Raw genomic sequence first — 20,601 nt, 5'->3', positions numbered from 1 at the left:
TTTCATCAAGGGATATAATCTATTGGGGCAGGGTATTCTAATAAGAGATTGCTTACATTTAACCAGAAATTTTATTAACTTCAATGCCACATTCAGCAATTCTTCAGGCTAGTTAATGCATATTTAAAAAGCATTGATTGTAAGAAGTGAATGAATATCTTTAGCATAATTTTCTATATATGCACCACATTTTAAAAGTCATTTTCTTGCCCATTTCAGGAAGATAGAGTATTGCCTTGAGACATGTATAAATGATTCTGAAGGAAAATAATTCATAAACCATCACAGTGCATTGCCATATGATACATATTATCAGAAGGGGCTTCCAGAGGCTCTACCTCCATTGTGGTAAATGGACCAGCAGTATCAACATTACCTGAGAGCCTAGTAGAAATGCAGACTCTCAGGTACTGAATCAGAATCTGCAATTTATCAAGTTTCCAGATGATTCGTATACAAGCTAATGTTTGAGAAGCACGGCTCTAATGCATTCCTCTGCATCTAGAATAGCCTAAAAATAATCTACTAAAAAGGAGAATATAAGCACTTCAAAAATTAATCATCCATTCCATTTTTTTTTCAATTTTTAAGAAGTTGCTTCTGTCCAAGTAAAATTTTACTTTTAAAATGACAGATCAAGGATATTGCATACTAAGCACTTCTTTGGCTTGTACATAGAAGAAAAAATGAAATTTGCATTTTCATGGTTTCAAACCTAGCATATATAATCAAAAACAAAAGGCAAGTCATGCCTCCCATATATTAATGCATAGGCCCTCCCTCTATACTGTGATTAAATGATGGTCTTTCCTAACAGGCCTAAGAGACATAGGGTCTTTTTGATGTCTCATCCTACATCAAGCTTAGTTCCCCAGGAAACTATGGTCTGGCAGGCACATGAGAACACCAGGAAAAGCTAGGAAAGGGGTAAAAAGCAAGCTAACTATCCATATGTCACTGAACAGTCACTTTATAAACATATTTACCTTTTCCTAAGAATAACAGGGGGAAAGGCTGTTGTAAATTCACAGAGGCACAGCATCCCTACTCAGTGTTCATCATGGAAAAGAGAATGTTTCACCCACACATACACCCTACCAAAACCAGGCATAATACCCCAGCACAGTCACATAGCAGACCCCAGAATGCACTGAAAAAAAGGAAAAGACAGCAGTGGGCAGAGGACCCATGAGCCCAGGCATTTTTCACTAATCTGAAGGAGTATCTTTCTCCTCTGGTACATGATCAATGCTCAAAAATTCTTCTGTCACACTGAACACACAAGAAACTTTTCTTCCATCTTTAGTATACTCAACTGTGAGTGTAACATAACCACCCAACCTTCTACAGTTAAGAAAACCTCTCAGCCTCTATTACTGTTTCCTAACATATGGTTACTTCAATAGGGATTTATATCTACATTAGAGTTCCTTTCATGTACATGTGTGTGCATGCTCAGTCGCTTCAGTCATGTCCAACTCTTTGTGACCCTAGAGACTACAGCCTGCCAGGCTCCTCTGTCCATGGGATTCTCCAGGCAAGAATACTAGAGTGGGTTGCCATGCCCTCCTCCAAGGGATCTTCCTGACCCAGGGATCAAAAACGCATCTCCTGCATCCTCTCTTTACCGCTGAGCCACCAGGGAAGATTTTCATGTACATGTGTATGTATTAATACCCTCGTTCCTCTTAAAAATAGACTTGAGGGGTTTTGAAATTATAAAAATTATAAAGTAGTGCTGCTGAAGTAAGGTGGAAGATGCTAATATCTACACATACAAACTAAACATTTTCTGTGCTTGAACATCAAATTTAGGTTTGAGCTTCCTGGTAGGCAATAAGAAATAGGGAAAATGCAATACCCTCATTACGATTTAAGATGAAACATGTCAATTCTTGAAGCGAAAGAAGTTATTTCATCATATTAATTTCTAAAATGAATTGTTAACAGTGAGTTTTATATAAGGGGCATTGAACAACATAATAATATCTTCAACAGCAAAAAATGTGAAAATTACAAAACATTATTTACATTTCCAATTCTTGTTCTGACCATTAAGAAACAAAAAAGGATAGTATTAAAATGCAATTTAGAAAATGCTATTCTTTAGGAAGAGTAAATAGAGTTAAGTATTTGGTATTCTGGAAACCTAATATATACAAAGTGGTTGATAATCATCTCTTAGATGATATTTTTAATTTACAGTTCCTTCATCTGGCCTGTGACAGGAGTTGGGTAAAGTGTAATTCTAGGCTATGATCTCTGGTAAGCACCTAGTATCCTATGTAATTAACTAGAGAAATATTCTGGTGTTTGGATATTGGGCCAGCAGGTGGCCAAGATAATGAACTGCTATGAAAACTGAGACTCCTTCCTTGTATCTGAGGTCTATACACTACTGGAAAGAATACCAGAACAGCCTGAATTGACTCTACTAGAAGTTCATAGTTCCCAGTAACAGGTGGGTTCTCTAAAAATTTACTCTACTTGTGTTTGACATATTCCCTATCCCTTTCTATCTGCCTCCCTGAATAATTGAGAAAACAAAGGTTACCCCTTCTTTGCTCTCCTTTCCCAAACATAACAGTACCACCACCAAGAGGAAAGTCTTCTCCCATTCAAGTGTGGCCCAACCACAATTTCGTCTTGCTTCCTCAGCAACTTTGCTTCATCAATTATCTTCAAATTTTCCCTTTCTACCGCTCTTTCTCATCATCCCTTAAAACTGCTTAAAACTTTCTCAACCTAGAAACTGTTTCACTTGGAAGTGCATTTCTGTCTAAGTACCATGCTGTCTCTCACTTTCCCTCCTCAGTCTCTGGGAATAATGCTGTACACCTGCCATCTCCATTTCCTCCTGGCCTCTGCTCTTCCACTGGGTTTAGAAACTAAGAGATTCTTGACAGGCAGATACAAGGAAGAAATGGAGGCTACTCGTATGGAGAATCATTTGTATAACCCTTCCTTCCTTGTCAGCTCGGTGATATTTGTCACTGTTCTCTTGAAACTTTCTCCTACCTTGCCTTCTGGGATGTCTGACTCTTTCCTGGTTCTTCCTCTTTCTCCTTCTAGTTTTCTGACTGTCCCTTCTCCATCCCCTTTCTGGATCCTCTTCTTAATTTTAACCTTTCTTAAAGTTCTGCCCTTAGCTCTCTTCTCTTTTCACTCTATATCCTCTCTGTTGGCAATTTCATCTACTTCTGTGGTATTAACCACAGCAATTTGATGACAAATCTCAAATCTACTTCCCTTTTCAGATATTCGGCCTATGAGGTCTCTCAACTTTATTGTCCCATAGTTGCCTCATTGGAGAAGGAAATGGCAACCCACTCCAGTGTTCTTGCCTGGAGAATCCCAGGGACGGGGGAGCCTGGTGGGCTGCCATCTATGGGGTCGCACAGAGTCAGACACAGCTGAAGTGACTTAGCAACAGCAGTTACCTCCTACTGAACCAGTCCAAAACTCTTGTTTTCCTAATCTGTAAATGGAAACCTGAGAGTCATTCTAGACATCCTCCTTAACCCTCATAGCCAATCAGTCACTAAATCCTAATCTCCCTAAAGCTAAAAAGCTAGTCACACTTCTGCCTGTTATGTCTCTAATTCATGTCTACTCCTATGGTTGTACTGAATGGTAATCATTATATGGTGAACTTCCTGACAGAGGGATTATCTATAGTTTATCTATCTCTGGGCATCAGTGACTATAGCAGAGGGCCTTGTCCAGAGAAGATGCTCACTAACATTTACTTAATTAAGAGAGAGATTTGAAAATGTCTTTTTTTTTAACCTACAGAATCATATCTATTGACCAAAAAGTAAAATAGTATTATATACATATTTATCCCATAAAAAGTGATATTATTTATCATAATTTGTTTTCACTGTCTTGATATCCTCAAATCACTTGTTAAATGCTACTGTAAACAGTTTCTTCTCTTGAACATACTGTTGGCAATTTGTCTACTGATCTTTTTGTTCTTCCCTTCATAATGTACAAATTATATAATGTGTTAGAGCACCACAGAGAACAGAGGAAACTGCTTCATTGTATACAGCAACAATTATAGAATGACTATAGAATAATCAAATAGCCAAAGGACTTTCGCTTAGAGCCACATGCTATGGATGCAATTGTTATGAAGGAAAGAATGAAAAACTGAATGTGCTGCTCAAAGTTAGCAAATTACCAAGATATACCCCCTTCTCTCTTTATTTGCACATGCTTACCCCAATACATTCCTGTATTTACTTCATGCAGGATCTCCTGGACTAAGGACATCTTATTTAAGGTTTGAATGGCCTTATGAGAACAAGATCTGATATATACAGCATATCTGAGCTACACACAGCCCTGACTCGTTTCATCTGCACAGTAAACCTAAGGGATTGTTTGTGAACATTTTTACCCTGATGGCTCTCTAAATGTGGCTGATTCCAAGAAATCTTTGTGTCAGTTCTACCCCTGACCCCTGAAATCCACCTGTACTCATCCTTTTTTAAATCTTCTCATCCTTCTTCACTCTTCAGCATCCCTGGTTACTTGCTATAGAGATGGCACTGCAGAGCCGTCTGAGCAAATGTGATCTCCCACTCTTGACCACAGCCCTCAGAGGGATGGAATATTTCCTTCTTTCTTAAAAAAAAAAAAAAAAGTCCTCCTTCCTGGGCTTTATTTTCTGCATTGAAAGGGCTGAGAGGAAAATGACACATTTATAATCCCCTCAGCCAGTGTTTCTTGTGGAGTAGACACTTTAAGCTGGAAGTTCATTTTCTCTGAAAAAGGAGCTCTTTTACAAGCTGGTAACAAGCACAAATATAGAAATAGAGTGCTCAGATCTAGAGAAGAAATCAGATCAAATAAAACAGTTTGATGCAGATTTTCCAGGGAAATGTGGAGAGCAGGTGAGCTGGAAACAAGAGGAGTTAAGGAGGCTTGTATTGTTCAAAAGCTTTTTGGTGTTTAAGAGTTTAGAGCTAGAAGAGTCCTTGGTGAGCTCAAGGTGCCAGGCTGGACAGAGTAAGTGGGCCGCTGAAGTGAAGGTGAAGGACACAGAGTTGAGATCAATGATCTATGAGGATAAGTATCAATGGGTCACCCATGCGAATGCTGGGATCACCCAGGAGTATCGAAAGGAAGACTCTCAGCAGTGAGAATGAGTTTCCAGTGACAGAAGAGTCTCTTGGAAGCTGCTAATTGACTGCAGCCAAGTTGGGAAGAACATAGCTGGATTGGCTGATATAAACCTCAATAAAAGAGAGGAATGCATGAGGGTGGCTCATGTGATTTAAAAATTACAAATCAATCAATATTTGGCTTACAAAAGTATCTCACATGAAGCTGAATTAATCCTAGCTTTGTTACTAATGAATCCTATGGTCTTAGGAAGGTCATTTTGGGCTTTTGTTTTCTCATTTGCAGCATGAGAAAGGTTCCTAAAACCTATAGCACAAACTGAATATTTATCTTAACCATAAACTGGATTTTTATCTTTTGCTACTAAGTTTTAGGATCAAAAATCTTCACCTTATTAACTGATTTCACGTACTTGTTCAATTTTCTTCAGCTAAGAAGGGCTAACTGATGGCAGTTTAAGAAAAACAGATGAAGCCTCATTATACACACCATCTCCTTGTTCTCTGAAACACTGCTGTGAGGCAAATGACATGGTAGTGATTATCATTCCCATTTTATACATAAAATTGAGATGAATGTATACTATTTTCATAGTCTTTTATCCATTTATTTTCTAAGTGTTTAAATGTACTTTCTGGAACCCATAAGCCTTTAACCACCTATATATTTCTGTTTCTTCCACAGACTATGGGACCCTTAGGGACAATAGTAACAATAATGAAATAATCATAAAAATAACTATTATTATTTTAATTTATATGTTCCAAGCACCAAGACCAATGTCTGACATGTAATAGACAAATGAATTTATCAATGAATAAAAGGTCATATGTTCATTAGAAAGCAAATAGAGTTGCTTGGCAAACAAAACAATGCTCCCCCAAATTGTCTTGCATTTCAACTGCCAATTAAGACTTTTATCTGAATCATTTAGATAACTGCCTTGAATCTTCAATTCGTTGGCCATGAAGTAATTAAAATAGATGATCCTAAATTGATAAATGAAGATATCTGATCACCAAGGATATCTGCTTGCACCAGTATCCTTCATAAAAACATTACTGCCATATTTGAACCCCAACGTCTTAAATTTAAGAAAGTAAATCTTCCCATGAGACTTAAGAAAATTAAAATTATAATTTTTCATGAAAATTGTCTTTTAAATGTTGTAGACATTTATAGAAGGCAATTAAGCATGAAAAATAAGTAGAACTTGCACACATAAAATACATAAATATTTCCACATCAGTTTAAAATCTAATGATAGCTCTTTAATGGATAAGACAGCTACATCATTTTGACAAGACTTTATGTCTCAGACTGACTCTAATTTTCAACTACAGATTCTCTGAAAACTGATAACACTCTCCTACTGAGAGGTTGCTTCCAATCTAATATCAAAACAGCACGCACTATGAGTTGGTTTTGTCAATGGTTGTAGGTGCCTACTAAACTATTGTCTCCTTGGTTATGCCCCTAGCCCACTGTGGTCTTACATGGCATGATGAAAATATGGTTTCTGACAAATCTCTTTATAATGATGCCACTCTAGCCACTGCCCAGAAAGTTATTAAAAGTCCATAAAAATCGCCATTGTATATTAGCTCCATAGATCACTAGGAGAAAAAATTTTAGTGCTTGAAGAGGACTGGCAACTGCCAAGCCACATAATAGAAACACAAAATAGAAGTCTCTATCACCATCTACCCTATGCCTGCCAGCTACTTATAAAATTTGTTCCAAAGCAAACAGACTCACAGGGTGATAGATGGTTTGGCAAAAAAATCAAGAAGAGTTCAAGCTTTCTCAAAATAATAAAAATGCCTCCTTTTTTCATCTTTGGATTTCACCTTAATCCTTTGTACATAGTGCCTGTTAACTAAACACTGATAAAATAACTTAGAAAATGGCTTAATAAGTCTAGTCAATATAGAGAAAATGACAAAGACAGGAACTCAAAATATGGCAACCTAGGGCCATTTTCGGGAGCAACCCCATGTCCAAGGTAAGAGAAACCCAAGTAAGATGGTAAGTGTTGCGAGAGGGCATCAGAGGGCAGACACACTGAAACCATACGCACAGAAAAATAGTCAATCTAATCACACGGACCACAGCCTGGTCTAACTCAATGAAACTAAGCCATGCCCTGTGGGGCCACCCAAGACGGGCAGGTCATGGTGGAGAGGTCTGACAGAATGTGGTCCACTGGAGAAGGGAACGGAAAACTACTTCAGTATTCTTGCCTTGAGAACCCCATGAACAGTATGAAAAGGCAAAATGGTAGGATACTGAAAGAGGAACTCCCCAGGTCGGTAGGTACCAATATGCTACTGGAGAGAGGTGGAGAAATAACTCCAGAAAGAATGAAGGGATGGAGCCAACGCAAAAACAATACCCAGCTGTGGATGTGACTGGTGATAGAAGCAAGGTCCGATGCTATAAAGAGCAATATTGCATAGGAACCTGGAATGTTAGGTCCATGAATCAAGGCAAATTGAAAGTAGTCAAACAGGAGAAGGCAAGAGTGAACGTCAACATTCTACGAATCAGCGAACTAAAATGGACTGGAAAGGGTGAATTTAACTTAGATGACCATTATATCTACTACTGCAGGCAGGAATCCCTCAGAAGAAATGGAGTAGCCATCATGGTCAACAAAAGAGTTCGAAATGCAGTACTTAAATGCAATCTCAAAAACGACAGAATGATCTCTGTTCGTTTCCAAGGCAAACCATTCAATATCACAGTAATGCAAGCGTATGCCCCAACAAGTAATGCTGAAGAAGCTGAAGTTGAATGGTTCTATGAGGACCTACAAGATCTTTCAGAACTAACACCACCCCCCCCCAAAAAAAAAAAAAAGATGTCCTTTTCATTATAGGGGACTGGAATGCAAAAGTAGGAAGTCAAGAAACACCTGGAGTAACAGGCAAATTTGGCCTTGGAGTACGGAATGAAGCAAGGCAAAGGCTGATAGAGTTTTACCAAGAGAAAGCACTGGTCATAGCAAACACCCTCTTCCAACAACACAAGACAAGACTCTACACATGGACATCACCAGATGGTCAACACTGAAATCAGATTGATTATATTCTTTGCAGCCAAAGATGGAGAAGCTTTACACAGTCAGTAAAAACAAGACCGGGAGCTGACTGTGGCTCAGATCACGAATTCCTTATTGCCAAATTAAGACTGAAACTGAAAAAAGTAGGGAAAACCACTAGATCATTCAGGTATGACCTAAATCAAATCCCTTATGATTATACAGTGGAAGTGAGAAATAGATTTAAGGGACTAGATCTGATAGATAGAGTACTTGATGAACTATAGACTAAGGTTGTGACATTGTACAGGAGACAGAGATCAAGACCATCCCCATGGCAAACAAAATGCAAAAAAGCAAAATGGCTGTCTGAGGAGGCCTTACAAATAGCTGTGAAAAGAAGAGAAGTGAAAAGCAAAGGAGAAAAGGAAAGATATAAGCATCTGAATGCAGAGCTCCAAAGAATAACAAGGAGAGATCAGAAAGCCTTCCTCAGCAATCAGTGCCAAGAAATAGAGGAAAACAACAGAATGAGAAAGACTAGGGATCTCTTCAAGAAAATTAGAGATACCAAGGGGACACTTCATGCAAAGATGGGCTCATTAAAGGACAGAAATGGTAGGGACCTAACAGAAGCAGAAGATATTAAGAAGAGGTGGCTATAATACACAGATCAGATCAGATCAGATCAGTCGCTCAGTCGTGTCCGACTCTTTGCGACCCCATGAATCACAGCACGCCAGGCCTCCCTGTCCATCACCAACTCCCAGAGTTCACCCAGACTCACGTCCATCGAGTCAGTGATGCCATCCAGCCATCTCATCCTCTGTCGTCCCCTTCTCCTCCTGCCCCCAATCCCTCCCAGCATCAGAGTCTTTTCCAATGAGTCAACTCTTCACATGAGGTGGCCAAAGTACTGGAGTTTCAGCTTTAGCATCATTCCTTCCAAAGAAATCCCAGGGCTGATCTCCTTTACAATGGACTGGTTGGATCTCCTTGCAGTCCAAGGGACTCTCAAGAGTCTTCTCCAACACCACAGTTCAAAAGCATCAATTCTTCAGCACTCAGCCTTCTTCACAGTCCAACTCTCACATCCATACTGTACAAAAAAGATCTTCATGACCAAGATAATCACAATGGTGTGATCACTCACCTAGAGCCAGACATCCTGGAATGTGAAGTGAAGTGGGCCTTAGAAAGCATCACTATGGAGGTGATGGAATTCCAGTTAAGCTATTATAAATCCTGAAAGATGATGCTGTAAAAGTGTTGCACTCAATATGCCAGCAAATTTGGAAAACTCAACAGTGTCTACAGGACTGGAAAAGGTCAGTTTTCATTCCAATCCCAAAGAAAGGCAATGCCAAAGAATGTTCAAACTACTGCACAATTGCACTCATCTCACACACTAGTAACGTAATGCTCAAAATTCTCCAAGCTAGGCTTCAGCAATACGTGAACCGTGACCTTCCAGATGTTCAAAAAGGGAGAGGAACCACAGATCAAATTGCAAACACCATCTGGATCATTGAAAAAGCAAGAGAGTTCCAGAAAAACATCTATTTCTGCTTTATTGACTATGCCAAAGCCTTTGACTGTGTGGATCACAATAAACCATGGGAAATTCTGAAAGAGATGGGAATACTAGACCACCTGACCTGCCTCTTGAGAAACCTATATGCAGGTCAGGAAGCAACAGTTAGAACTGGACATGGAACAACAGACTGGTTCAAAATAGGAAAAGGAGTACATCAAGGCTGTATATTGTCACCCTGCTTATTTAACTTCTATGCAGAGTACATCATGAGAAACGCTGGGCTGGAAGAAGCACAAGCTGGAATCAAGATTGCCGGGAGAAATATCAATAACCTCAGATATGCAGATGACACCACCTTTATGGCAGAAAGTGAAGAGGAACTAAAAAGCCCCTTGATGAAAGTGAAAGAGGAGAGTGAAAAAGTTGGCTTAAAGCTCAGCATTCAGAAAACGAAGATCATGGCATCTGGTCCCATCACTTCATGGGAAATGGATGGGGAAACAGTGGAAACAGTGTCAGACTTTATTTTTCTGGGCTCCAAAATCACTGCAGATGGTGACTGCAGCCATGAAATTAAAAGACATTTACTCCTTGGAAGGAAAGTTATGACCAACCAAGATAGCATATTGAAAAGCAGAAACATTACTTTGCCAACAAAGGTCCATCTAGTCAAAGCTATGGTTTTTCCTGTGGTCATGTATGGATGTGAGAGTTGGACTGTGAAGAAAGCTGAGCACTGAAGAATTGATGCTTTTGAACTGTAGTGTTGGAGAAGACTCTTGAGAGTCCCTTGGCCTGCAAGGAGATCCAACCAGTCCATTGTAAAGGAGATCAGTTCTGAGTGTTCTTTGGAAGGAATGATACTAAAGCTGAAACTCCAGTACTTTGGCCACCTCATGGGAAGTGTTGACTCATTGGAAAAGACTCTGATGCTGGGAGGGACTGGGGGCAGGAGCAGAAGGGGACGACAGAGGATGAGATGGCTGGATGGCATCACTGACTCGATGGACGTGAGTTTGAGTGAACTCCGGGAGTTGGTGATGGACAGGGAGGCCTGGCGTGCTGCGATTCATAGGGTCGCAAAGAGTCAGACAGGACTGAGAGACTGAACTGAACTGAGGGCCATTTTCTATAAGAATGTGGCTTTTATGTTTTTCAAAAGGCTTTAATATTATCACACTACCCCAACACATGTAACAGTTGGGATTCAGAATGATTACTCAGATACTCAAGAAAAGTTGCTGTTAAGCCCAGCATGCTCTTTAAAAGATGTCAGGGAGCTTTTAATACAATTTTCAAAGACCATCTTGTAACAGGTTTAAAATGTAAAAAGTTGTAGTTTAAAGAAATCAGCTCTCAAGTACTCAGGTTAGTCAGTCAGGTAACCAAGGCTCTGGGTACACAAGGTTTACTTGGACATGAACACTTTATTAAAATCACAAATAGGGTAACTTATGAATGTCCCTGACTTTTCTTTTGTACAGATACCCACTCTCACTAGTAATGTATGTGCTCTTAGCCAAAGTTCACATCAAGCTGAACTCTTAAAATCTAAATCCATGTCTTTAAACATAAAGAATCATGGTTTTGAAACCTACTTATTAGAGGCCTATTGTTGTTGGTGTTTAGTCGCTCAGTTGCTTCCAACGCTTTTGCAACTCTACAGACTATAGTCTGTCAGGCTCCTCTGTCCATGGAATTTCCCAGAAAGAATACTACAGTGGGTTGCCATTTCCTTCTTTAGGGGATCTTTCCAACTCAGGGGTTGAAGCCGCGGCTCCTGAATTGACAGGTGGATTCTTTACCACTGAGCCATCCAGAAAGCCTGTTAGTTACACCAAAATTCTCCTGGTCCTTCAGAATTGCAAAACTGAAGGTATCTCTGACTCTTTGTCTCTAATGCTTTGGTACATCAAATCCTCCTATAAAGTATTCCTTTGAAGTATTTTTATTCTTCCCAATTATTTTTAACAGCCTAGTATCTAGAATTCTACAAACGTAACCTTTCATGGCTGGTTTTCTTCCACGTCCAATGCATCATCCCTACAGATTTCAGAAAGAATTCACTTTCTTTAAACTACCTTTGAATCATACCAAATTATTTTGGTATGCTTTGATATTTCTTTCTTTAAATGAAAACTCTTTGTCTCAGGCTTCAAGATTCTCCATTATTTGTCCTTCATATTGATAAAGACTCATGGAATCACAGAATAAAAGGACCCACATTTGAGTTGCTACCTTTATTATTAATTAGTTCCTGACCCACAATCTCCACTCCAGCCAAGCAGATCTGCTTATTTTATCCCCAATGGGGACATTCTTCCTACTGCTTTTACCTTTTACAAATGCCATATTAAAAAACTAATCAAAATTTTCTTTTCTCCAGCTTTTTTTTTAGCTAGTTCCACTTACCAGTATTTTCTCTCAGTGTTCCCTAAACACATATAAATTCATGTTTCTAAATGTCTATAGTAATACTTTGCTTATACTCATTTTACATGTGCTCAAACCATAATCCCTTTCTAGAGTGTAAAGAACTCAGTAACTGAAACCAAGTATTCAAATTTCTTATAAACAGTTTTTGGTATAGTAAATTTTTTATTCAAATTGTAAATGTACTGTGATCATTTTCCTACTTTTAAGCCATTTATTTATCTTATAAAGTGGTATGGCATGTAATGAAAAAACTTACTGTCAAGGGAATTCATAACAGACGGAGTGACCACCAAGAGCAGTAGTTTGCTGGTGAAGGGCTACAGGGATTTACATTTAACTCTCTCTTACTCAGTTTCAACATATATAGTCAAATCATGAGGACACAAAGCTGGGGTGCTAAGATGAATTAAATTTTTAAAAAATTCCAGAACTTATTGGTAAGGAAGATTTAAGCTAAAAATTTTACATTTAAAGGAAACAAAAATAAAGTCTTACTCTTAGAATAATAATAATATTATTAAAAATTGTTCAAACATAAAAGAAAGGAGATGTGGCTTAGAAGCAGCACATATTTTTTAAATGACTTTTGGATTATAACTTATCTAAGAACTATTTGAGTTATCTCTGTTAGTAATGGAACTAAAATTTAAATGTATAGGTAAAGGAACTGGTGAGCTATGGCATAAAAGAGAGAGAGTTCATTAACACCAAATATGTCATGGAAGAGAAATTTGAATTGTTTGGATAATTCCCAGTAGTTGACAGAAATTTCAGGGAATAAAGTCACTAAATAGAAAAACTGACTAATGGGTGAAACTCTGCCTATGAATTTAAGTCAAATATTCTTCAACTCTCATTAGAAATCCCAATCACAACTAGGAAACTTAGGGCATATGGGAACCACTTTTTGGCAAAGATGTAATAATGGTGTTTTAAGACTCTTTAGTTGGTCAGCCTAAATAACTTTTTAAGACATTGTATTCCTTATTTTGTGATAAAATAGAACGTTTATTAAGGTGACTTAATAGTGAAATAGGTTGGAATCAAGATAAGAAAGGTATAAAGAAAGTTGCTGGTGTATAGATAGGAAATACGATACTTAGTAAAAATAAAATTCTTGTAGATCGTTGCATCAGCTAAAGTAACAGTTAACTGATGTTCTTATGATTTATGAGGATTTTTTTTCTCTGATGCCATTAGAATTTTAGAGTGTTTTATATCAAATAGAGGAAAGCTTCTAAAAAGATCAGATTTTGAAAAGAAGCCAAAAAAGGCACATCTTATATTAAGTGTAAGCAAATGTCCAAAAAAGTGCACCACAGTAAAAACGTAACTGTAAGCGAAAGGGCACAGCAGCATCACTAAATCGCTTACCATGCCAGTAGTCCCCTGACACTATGAGACAGAATAGTAGGAGAAATGAAATGTATTCAATTCAAAAAAATAACTTTCTGAAGCTAATATTCTTTATTAGAATACTGTTTATTGGACTCAAAGAATATTGTTCATTGGACTCATACAAGCTTTGAATTTAATCCACTAGGATTATTTTTAAGTATTGTTTTCTAAAATTTTCTGAAGTGATAAATTTGGTTTTGGGTGGGGAATCTGCATTTTATCAGAAGGGAAAGATACAATGTCCTTGGCCGAGATATTCTTCACAGAAGTAGGCTATTTTTGTACTCTATGATTAGCATATTTAAAGACACACATTCCAGGTGAGCAGCTTGCTCCAAAGTACACTCCATTTTTCTTTGTGGACAAGGCTCTATTGCTTCAGTGCCCTCCTTTGATCCTATTTCAATATGCCTCTCAGGAACTAATCCTGAAAAGATTTCTGGAGAGCCCTTTGCAAGTAACTTCATGTGAACTGATCCTCTTTTTACATCAGCTAAACTGACAGTTGTCATGAATAGAGGACAAGTGTGGCACAAATGACATGGAGGAAGACTGAAAGTATGTAAAAGAATGTAATGGCTGAATTCTACCTAAATAAAACAAAAACAAAAGCAGAAAACATCTCCAAGCTTAACTTTTATATAAAGTAAAATAAAGGAGGGATATAAAACTTTTGAAAGAATAGGATGCTTCATCTATGGTTTTAAAATCAATCAATAGTAACCATACAAATGAAAGTACACTAACTAGTCATCTAATACTTTTGATGTTAACTATACTAGGCTAACTTCTAATAAAACAAACTGTGATGATAAATTGACTAGAGAATGGCTCATTTAGAAAGGAGAGGTGAAGGTCACTGGAGGTGCCAGAATTTCTAAACTCCAAATTGCTAATATCCAGACAAACTAGCTTTCCTCCTGAAATGTGCCCAGATGGCAAAGACAGCACAGATATGTGGTCTTAGCTGCTTTTTGACAGGGAACTGTCACCAGGAGGTGACCCCATCAGTCTGAAGACAGGAAAATTACTAAATGATGCAAGAAAGTGCCTGCAGGCCAGTACACTATGGGTCCCTGAGAAGCAGGAGGGCAGAGCCTCAGAAAAAAATACATTTTCAGTTGAAGCTTATACAAAGGACGCTGTTATATTTCTTCACAGAAGAAAATAAAAGCAATTTAGCTTCCACAGATATTATATCTAATAAATTCTCTTTGAGAAGAAATAAAATATCATATATTAAAGCCCAGGTGAATACCATTATTTCTTGGTAATAAAATGGACACCAAAGTTAGCTCTGATGCTGTTCTTCAAACACAGTCCAGTCTGGAATCAATTATTCTAATGCTATGGGGACATTAGCCCTACCACACAACACAAATCAGAGGGCAGAGAGGAAACAAAGTGATCCAAACTAACACAAGGGTGGAATTTTAATATCAGCCTTTCCTCAACAAAATTGGCAAACACAAGTCCAATTAATTTTCCAAAAAGATAACTCTAGTAGTCAGAAAACAACCCACTATAAACAATTACTTTAGCAAAATGATGCAACTGGAAAACATATTGAAGAGTGGAAGGGGGGGGGGTCTTTTCTCCACTCCTGTCTACCCCCCCAAATAAAACAACATAATAAAATACAGAAAATAAAACTACCTTGTAAAAATGATAAAGTATTACATCTTCTTGAAGAAGGAGTTTACACTTCTAACATCTATAATCAGTTATCTAGCTCATTTGAGGAAGAGCTGTTAAATAATTAAATAAATCACATTCAATCTACATTTTGCCATTCCCTGTTAGATCTCTCTAATGCTGATAATTAACACATTTTGAACTCGTGCTTTAAAGATGTTCCATCTAAGCACTGGAGGAAACAATATTAAACAACAAAATGCAGTAAACTAACACTAAGCAAAAAATGTAATGAGTTCACATCTGAATTTAAATCTGTGTCTTAAAAGTAATATAAGATTTTGCTGAAAAAGAAATACACAAGTTCATGAAGAAAAATCCAGATTCAGAAACAGGAGTCAGTTATGAGAAGTCATAATATTGCAACAGGAACACTTTTTCCCCAAAATTAAAGTCTTAAATTATAATGTAGAGTTCTACATAATTTTTGTTTTTCCTAAAAACTCTGTTCCCTTTAAAGTATCAGTTTTCATTGATATAACCATATCACCACTCCAGTAAGAATGCTTCTAAATTTCTATATCAGACTTCACACCAGTGACTGAATATTATGTACCTTGTTAAAAGAACATGAAGTCATACCTATGGCCTTTATATCAATAATCTGATATTAAGAAATATGAATGCAGCAATAACCTCAAGATTCTCTTCCATATGCCAGCATATACACGTGAGTTGTCCTGGACATTGATTTGTAACCTGGGTCTCAATTTCTCTATAAACCTGGGGGAGTTAAAAGTAAATGACTCAACAGTCTCATTTTATCCAACAATCAGTATAGGGTAAGATGAGAAGAGTAAAGAAAAGTTATATATAAGAAATTATTTAAGAATTCATGTCTGTAAGATTGTATACATCAAAGCTTTTAGTCTCAGGTAAAATCTATTTCACTTTTAAAAGCTATTTTAAACCTGATATCTAGTATCATTTTGTTAGTAATTTATAATTTGTCTAAATTCTAACAAGCAAAGTCATTGTGTTAGGAAAAAAAAAATAGAAACCAAAATTCAAATCCAAGAGGTCATTAGTGCTATTGCTCATAAAACAAGATAATCCTTGGGGGGAGTGAAGACATATGGACCATTTTAAGTAGGAAAAAATTTCCTATTAAGTAGGAAAAAATAATATACTCTTTAAATTATTCATTTTTCCTTTGTACCTATAAGGCACCCTAGAATTTAAAATATGTATCCAGTATATTGAGGAAGATGACTTCATTAATCTAACATTCACAGGTAAGTTTTAAATGTGTGAGAAGGAGGGGCACACCAGGACCAAGAAGCACCTTAGCTGCTTAAGACAAGATAAAGCTTTCAAGTCCAATTTAAGGCAACAGCAGTTTTTTTTTCCTGTTTTTCTAATCTCTTACATTGGATTAATCTATTAAGCATGGAAAACCACAGCCAGTCATTTAAGGGTAGTATAAAGGGGCAAATAAACTCTGAATACAAGGAAAAGCAAATACGTAAATCCAGAAACTGCAATTTGGCACTATTCATGGAGAGTTTGGTGTCTTTTTGCTTCCTACTACCCCCAGAAACACCAAGGGACAGTTTTCCTGCACTATTATTATAGGAGAATGAGAACTAGGCGATGCTTGGCTGGACATGTATTGAAAAGGGTAGAGTCTGTCCTACGGCGCTAGAAATAAACAGGAATAACACTATGAACCCAAGCTCACATCTGTGCAATTCCCTGGTTTTCCTGGTACTTTTCTTCCCCAAATGCAATGCCTACCTTCCGTGTGGACTGCGGAGACATAGGTCCAATTGTACCGCTTGACTATGTCAAGCATCGCCCTTGCCTGCAAAGTGTCAGAAGGGACCACCCTCAGGAAGTATTTGTATAGAGTTTTGTCACTCAGATCGATGCTGGTGGCAGAGTACGCGATCTGGGGGATGTCAAAGAGCTGCAGCAGGTTCTGTACTTGAATGGCGACGGAGCTGGAGCCGGGGCCGATCACGCCCGCAATGGGCTTCTTAGTCCTGCCTGGGGGGAGGGTCTGACCGTCCGGCAGGCAGCGGTTGAGCCCGTCCCTGTCATCTCGAATGGAAATCAGAGAGTCCCTGATGAACTCAATGCTCTGCTCCAGAGCCACGGAGGAGTGCCAGCAGGAATCCCGGATCTCACTGCCCAGAGTGATGTTGGGCAGGAGGACCGGGTCCGCGTTGATCTTATCCAAAGTGTGGAACATGGCCTCCACCCTTTGGATGCCGTACTGCTCCCTAATCTCCCCACACTTCCTCTCGGGCACCTTCTCGGCCGGAGGCTGGTGGTGGACTGAGAAGAGGGCCCCGATGATGACATCTCCGTCCATTCTGGCCACGGAGCGCTGAGATGAGGCTCCCGCCAGCAGCACTTTCCTGCCGGGACCTCTGGGGAGTAGGGTCATCTCCAAAAAGATAGTTGGGAAGAAAACCAAGAGGAACCGGACCATTGTGCTGAAGACGCCGTCCAGCCCGCCAACCGCGTGCCCACGCTGGTCTAGCCAGCCGGTTCTGCGCGCTCACAGGGTGGACCCGACGCCTGCCTCTCGCCGCTCGGTCCAGCCTGCCAATACCAATCGTCCGAAGACTTCGGCGTCTGGACCCCCTCCTCCTTCCCCTCCGCCTCCTCCTCCTGGTCCTCCACGACCACCTGTACGCCTTGGCGGCGTCTCTAGAGGAATCCGAGTCCCCTTTCTTCACTGGTGCATCAAGGTAAACTGACCAAGGGTGCAATGGAAGTCGTGGTGGCTGTAGTGAGCTGGACGCTGCAGACAAAAGAGGAAGAAAATCAAAGCTCCCTTATCACAGGACCTGTGTCAAAGCTCTATGGTCAGTGCTGGTTTATTAATTGCCCGGCCCATTCCATGATAGGGGCTGGAAGGACATCATAATATCGGCTTGAGATATTATGGGGACAGCTTGAGAGACAGCTCTGGTCAAGGAGGAAGGTGGTCGTTCTGCCCCCAGTGTTCTCCTCCGTCCCGCGTCCTGGGAGGCGCAGAGCCCCGCCGACCCGCCCTCTCCTGCACCTTCAGGTCTCTTCCAGGTCCCCAAATATCCCAGGCTTACAGACTCCAGGGGGAGGAGGGAAGCGGGAGAAGGAGGAGCTAGGGCTTCCGACCTTAGAGAACTTTCCAGGTTTGAAAAGATCAACTTTTTTCCCCAGAAGAAATTTGGAAACTCTTTCATTATGAAGGTGGAAGCGCTACTTCCAAATAAACTCGAACCAGGAGTGCACCTTCTACTTTAACTTTGAGGGGCTGAAGAGACCCTAACATACTACCCAAATAGTAAATATAAATTTGCCAGCTTGAGGAAATCCATATTAGTTACTAAGGCAACGCCTGGTAAAGTCTCCACATGTCGGATTTTGGTACATCGCCCCCATCCCCCAGAAGTCATCTTACTGTAGACTTTGGGGGAGGAGGAGAAGGGTACCGGTCGGGTAACTAGTTTCCTGCGACCTATGAGGGAGGGAGGGAGGGAATGGAGGGGTCCCTGCACTTCCCTACATCAGGACCTTTGGCTTTGCATAGTTGCTAGAAAGGGAACAGAGGGGAGCTTCCGGGTTGTTCCCGCGGCGGCAGCTGAGCCCTGCAGCCTTCAGAACCCTGGACAGTGCTTGGTCAAGCTGCCGAGACAATCTCCCGCAGAGCCGGTTGCTGACCAGCGAGTTGCAATTCTTTAACCCCCACCCCCACCTCTGCCAACCCTCGACTTCTCTCTTTCGACCCCGCTCCCTGCGTTCTTCACACACACACACACACACACACACACACACACACACACACACACACACACACCCCTCCTAGCTTCCCCTACACCCCTCCATCCTCATTCTCTTCGCCTCGCAGCTAGTGCTCCTGAAGGTATATTCAAACCCTACCGCTTCGGGGACAGAGGCGCCAAATCTCAGCCGCCTGCGGGGCTGAAGTTGGCTCTCTTTATCTCTCGTCCCTCTCCGGCTCCCTTTTTCAAGGTGAGAGTCGGACGAGAAAGGAGCTAAGGGAACAGGCAGGGAGAAAGCATACACACAGAAGGTGAGGCAGGCAAAAGAAGAAAGACAGCCCAGGCATCCATGGGTTCCGAGGCTTCCCGGGGAGGAAGGACTAGAAGAAATAAATAATCGAGGATGCCTCTGGGACGAGAAGAAAAATCCCATAGATTGGGACTTTTTTTCTGCCATAGTGGGTGGGTTTGCCCGCCGCGAGGTGTCTGCTCACCTGGGTCTGCTTGAAGAATTTGGACTTGAGACGTACCTGAGTCCGGGTAGACAGCGCTGTGGTCCCCGGGCCAGAGCACCGCGGCCACGCGCGGTTCGCAGACGCCTCAGCTCTAATCCAGACGGTGCAAGGATGCGATCTGGGCTGTACACTAGTGCCCTCTTTCTTCAGCACTATTTTACCGCAAGGAAAACAGAGGGAGGGGGGAGGGAAAAAAAAAAAAACAGGTCACCCAAGGCTTGTCTCTTATTTCACGCATAAAAACCAGTCATTTAATGGAGGAGTGGGGGATAAAATCCAGGAATAAGTGGAGAATATTAATTCCTTTACTACCAGAGGGTTCTTAAAGAAGCTGCCAGGTATATGAACAGTCAGATTTGGCAAAAGGAGTGGGGAACCGCTTAGACTACTTTACAGTGGCTCTTCCTTTTATGCATTTCAGGGACCCAAACACAGTTTATCTCCTTGGAAGTAAAACCCCTACTGAGGAAAATAGAGTAAATGCACGTGAAGACATCTAGAGAGGCTCTGTTCGTAGGTTGCAAGGGAAAGGGGGAAGAGGCTGCAGGGGGGATGGGAGAAGGGGAGGGAAAGGTACCCACATCATGAATCAAGGTAAGTCAAATGAAGAGAGGCAAAGCTTGGCTGCATTTTCCAGGTCAAGATGTAACTAAATTGAGAATGCGAGTCAGGTCACATGAAAACACTGGAGTGAAAACACTTCTCCAAATTCCTCTCAGGCTGCCGTCACCCTCCCAGCAGGTCTACAGTGTTGCTTCTTACTGTGTGAAAAGTGGAAGTTAGACCGCATTCCTCTGGGAACATGTTGGCTGAGCAGAATGTGTCCCCGCTTCTTCAGAGGAGGAAGACAAGTGACAGTGTGCCTTCCCTCTCTTGCTCAGAGCTTTCTACCTGTGTCATGTGCAGAGAAGAGAGACCAGCATATGTGGGTCCCTTTATAATCGCCTTGCTCATGTCAGGCTGGAGGTGACAAACCACATAAGGCAGTTTTAAAAACTCTTTTTAGCATGTTCCATGAAACAGCCAGGACAGGAAATGCTTCCAGTCAGAACAGAAGCTCTCTTTTGTTCTGGATCTGTTTGTTTGTTTGTTTTTCAAGTCTCAGATTTTTCTAGATTTTTCTTA

At 40.3% G+C, this 20,601-nt stretch overlaps 1 protein-coding gene across 2 annotated transcripts in view; it reads right to left on the bottom strand.

Moving 5' to 3' along the window:
• Positions 1-19,614, bottom strand: part of GRM1 (glutamate metabotropic receptor 1) — a 419,739-nt gene extending 400,125 nt beyond the window's left edge. For both annotated transcript variants that reach the window (XM_061428236.1, XM_061428237.1), the window contains exons 1-2: positions 19,456-19,614; positions 16,983-17,997 (exon numbers count right to left, since the gene is read on the bottom strand). In XM_061428236.1, the coding sequence (XP_061284220.1) occupies positions 16,983-17,682 (700 nt within the window). In that variant the 5' untranslated portion in view covers positions 17,683-17,997; positions 19,456-19,614. The remainder of the gene's footprint in view (positions 1-16,982; positions 17,998-19,455) is intronic.
• Positions 19,615-20,601: the final 987 nt, after the last annotated feature.

Source organism: Bos javanicus, chromosome 9, assembly GCF_032452875.1.
Source record: "Bos javanicus breed banteng chromosome 9, ARS-OSU_banteng_1.0, whole genome shotgun sequence".
Classification (NCBI taxonomy): domain Eukaryota; kingdom Metazoa; phylum Chordata; class Mammalia; order Artiodactyla; family Bovidae; genus Bos; species Bos javanicus.
The sequence above is the reverse complement of the archived record's forward strand: the minus strand, read 5'-3'. Positions and strand labels throughout refer to the sequence as shown.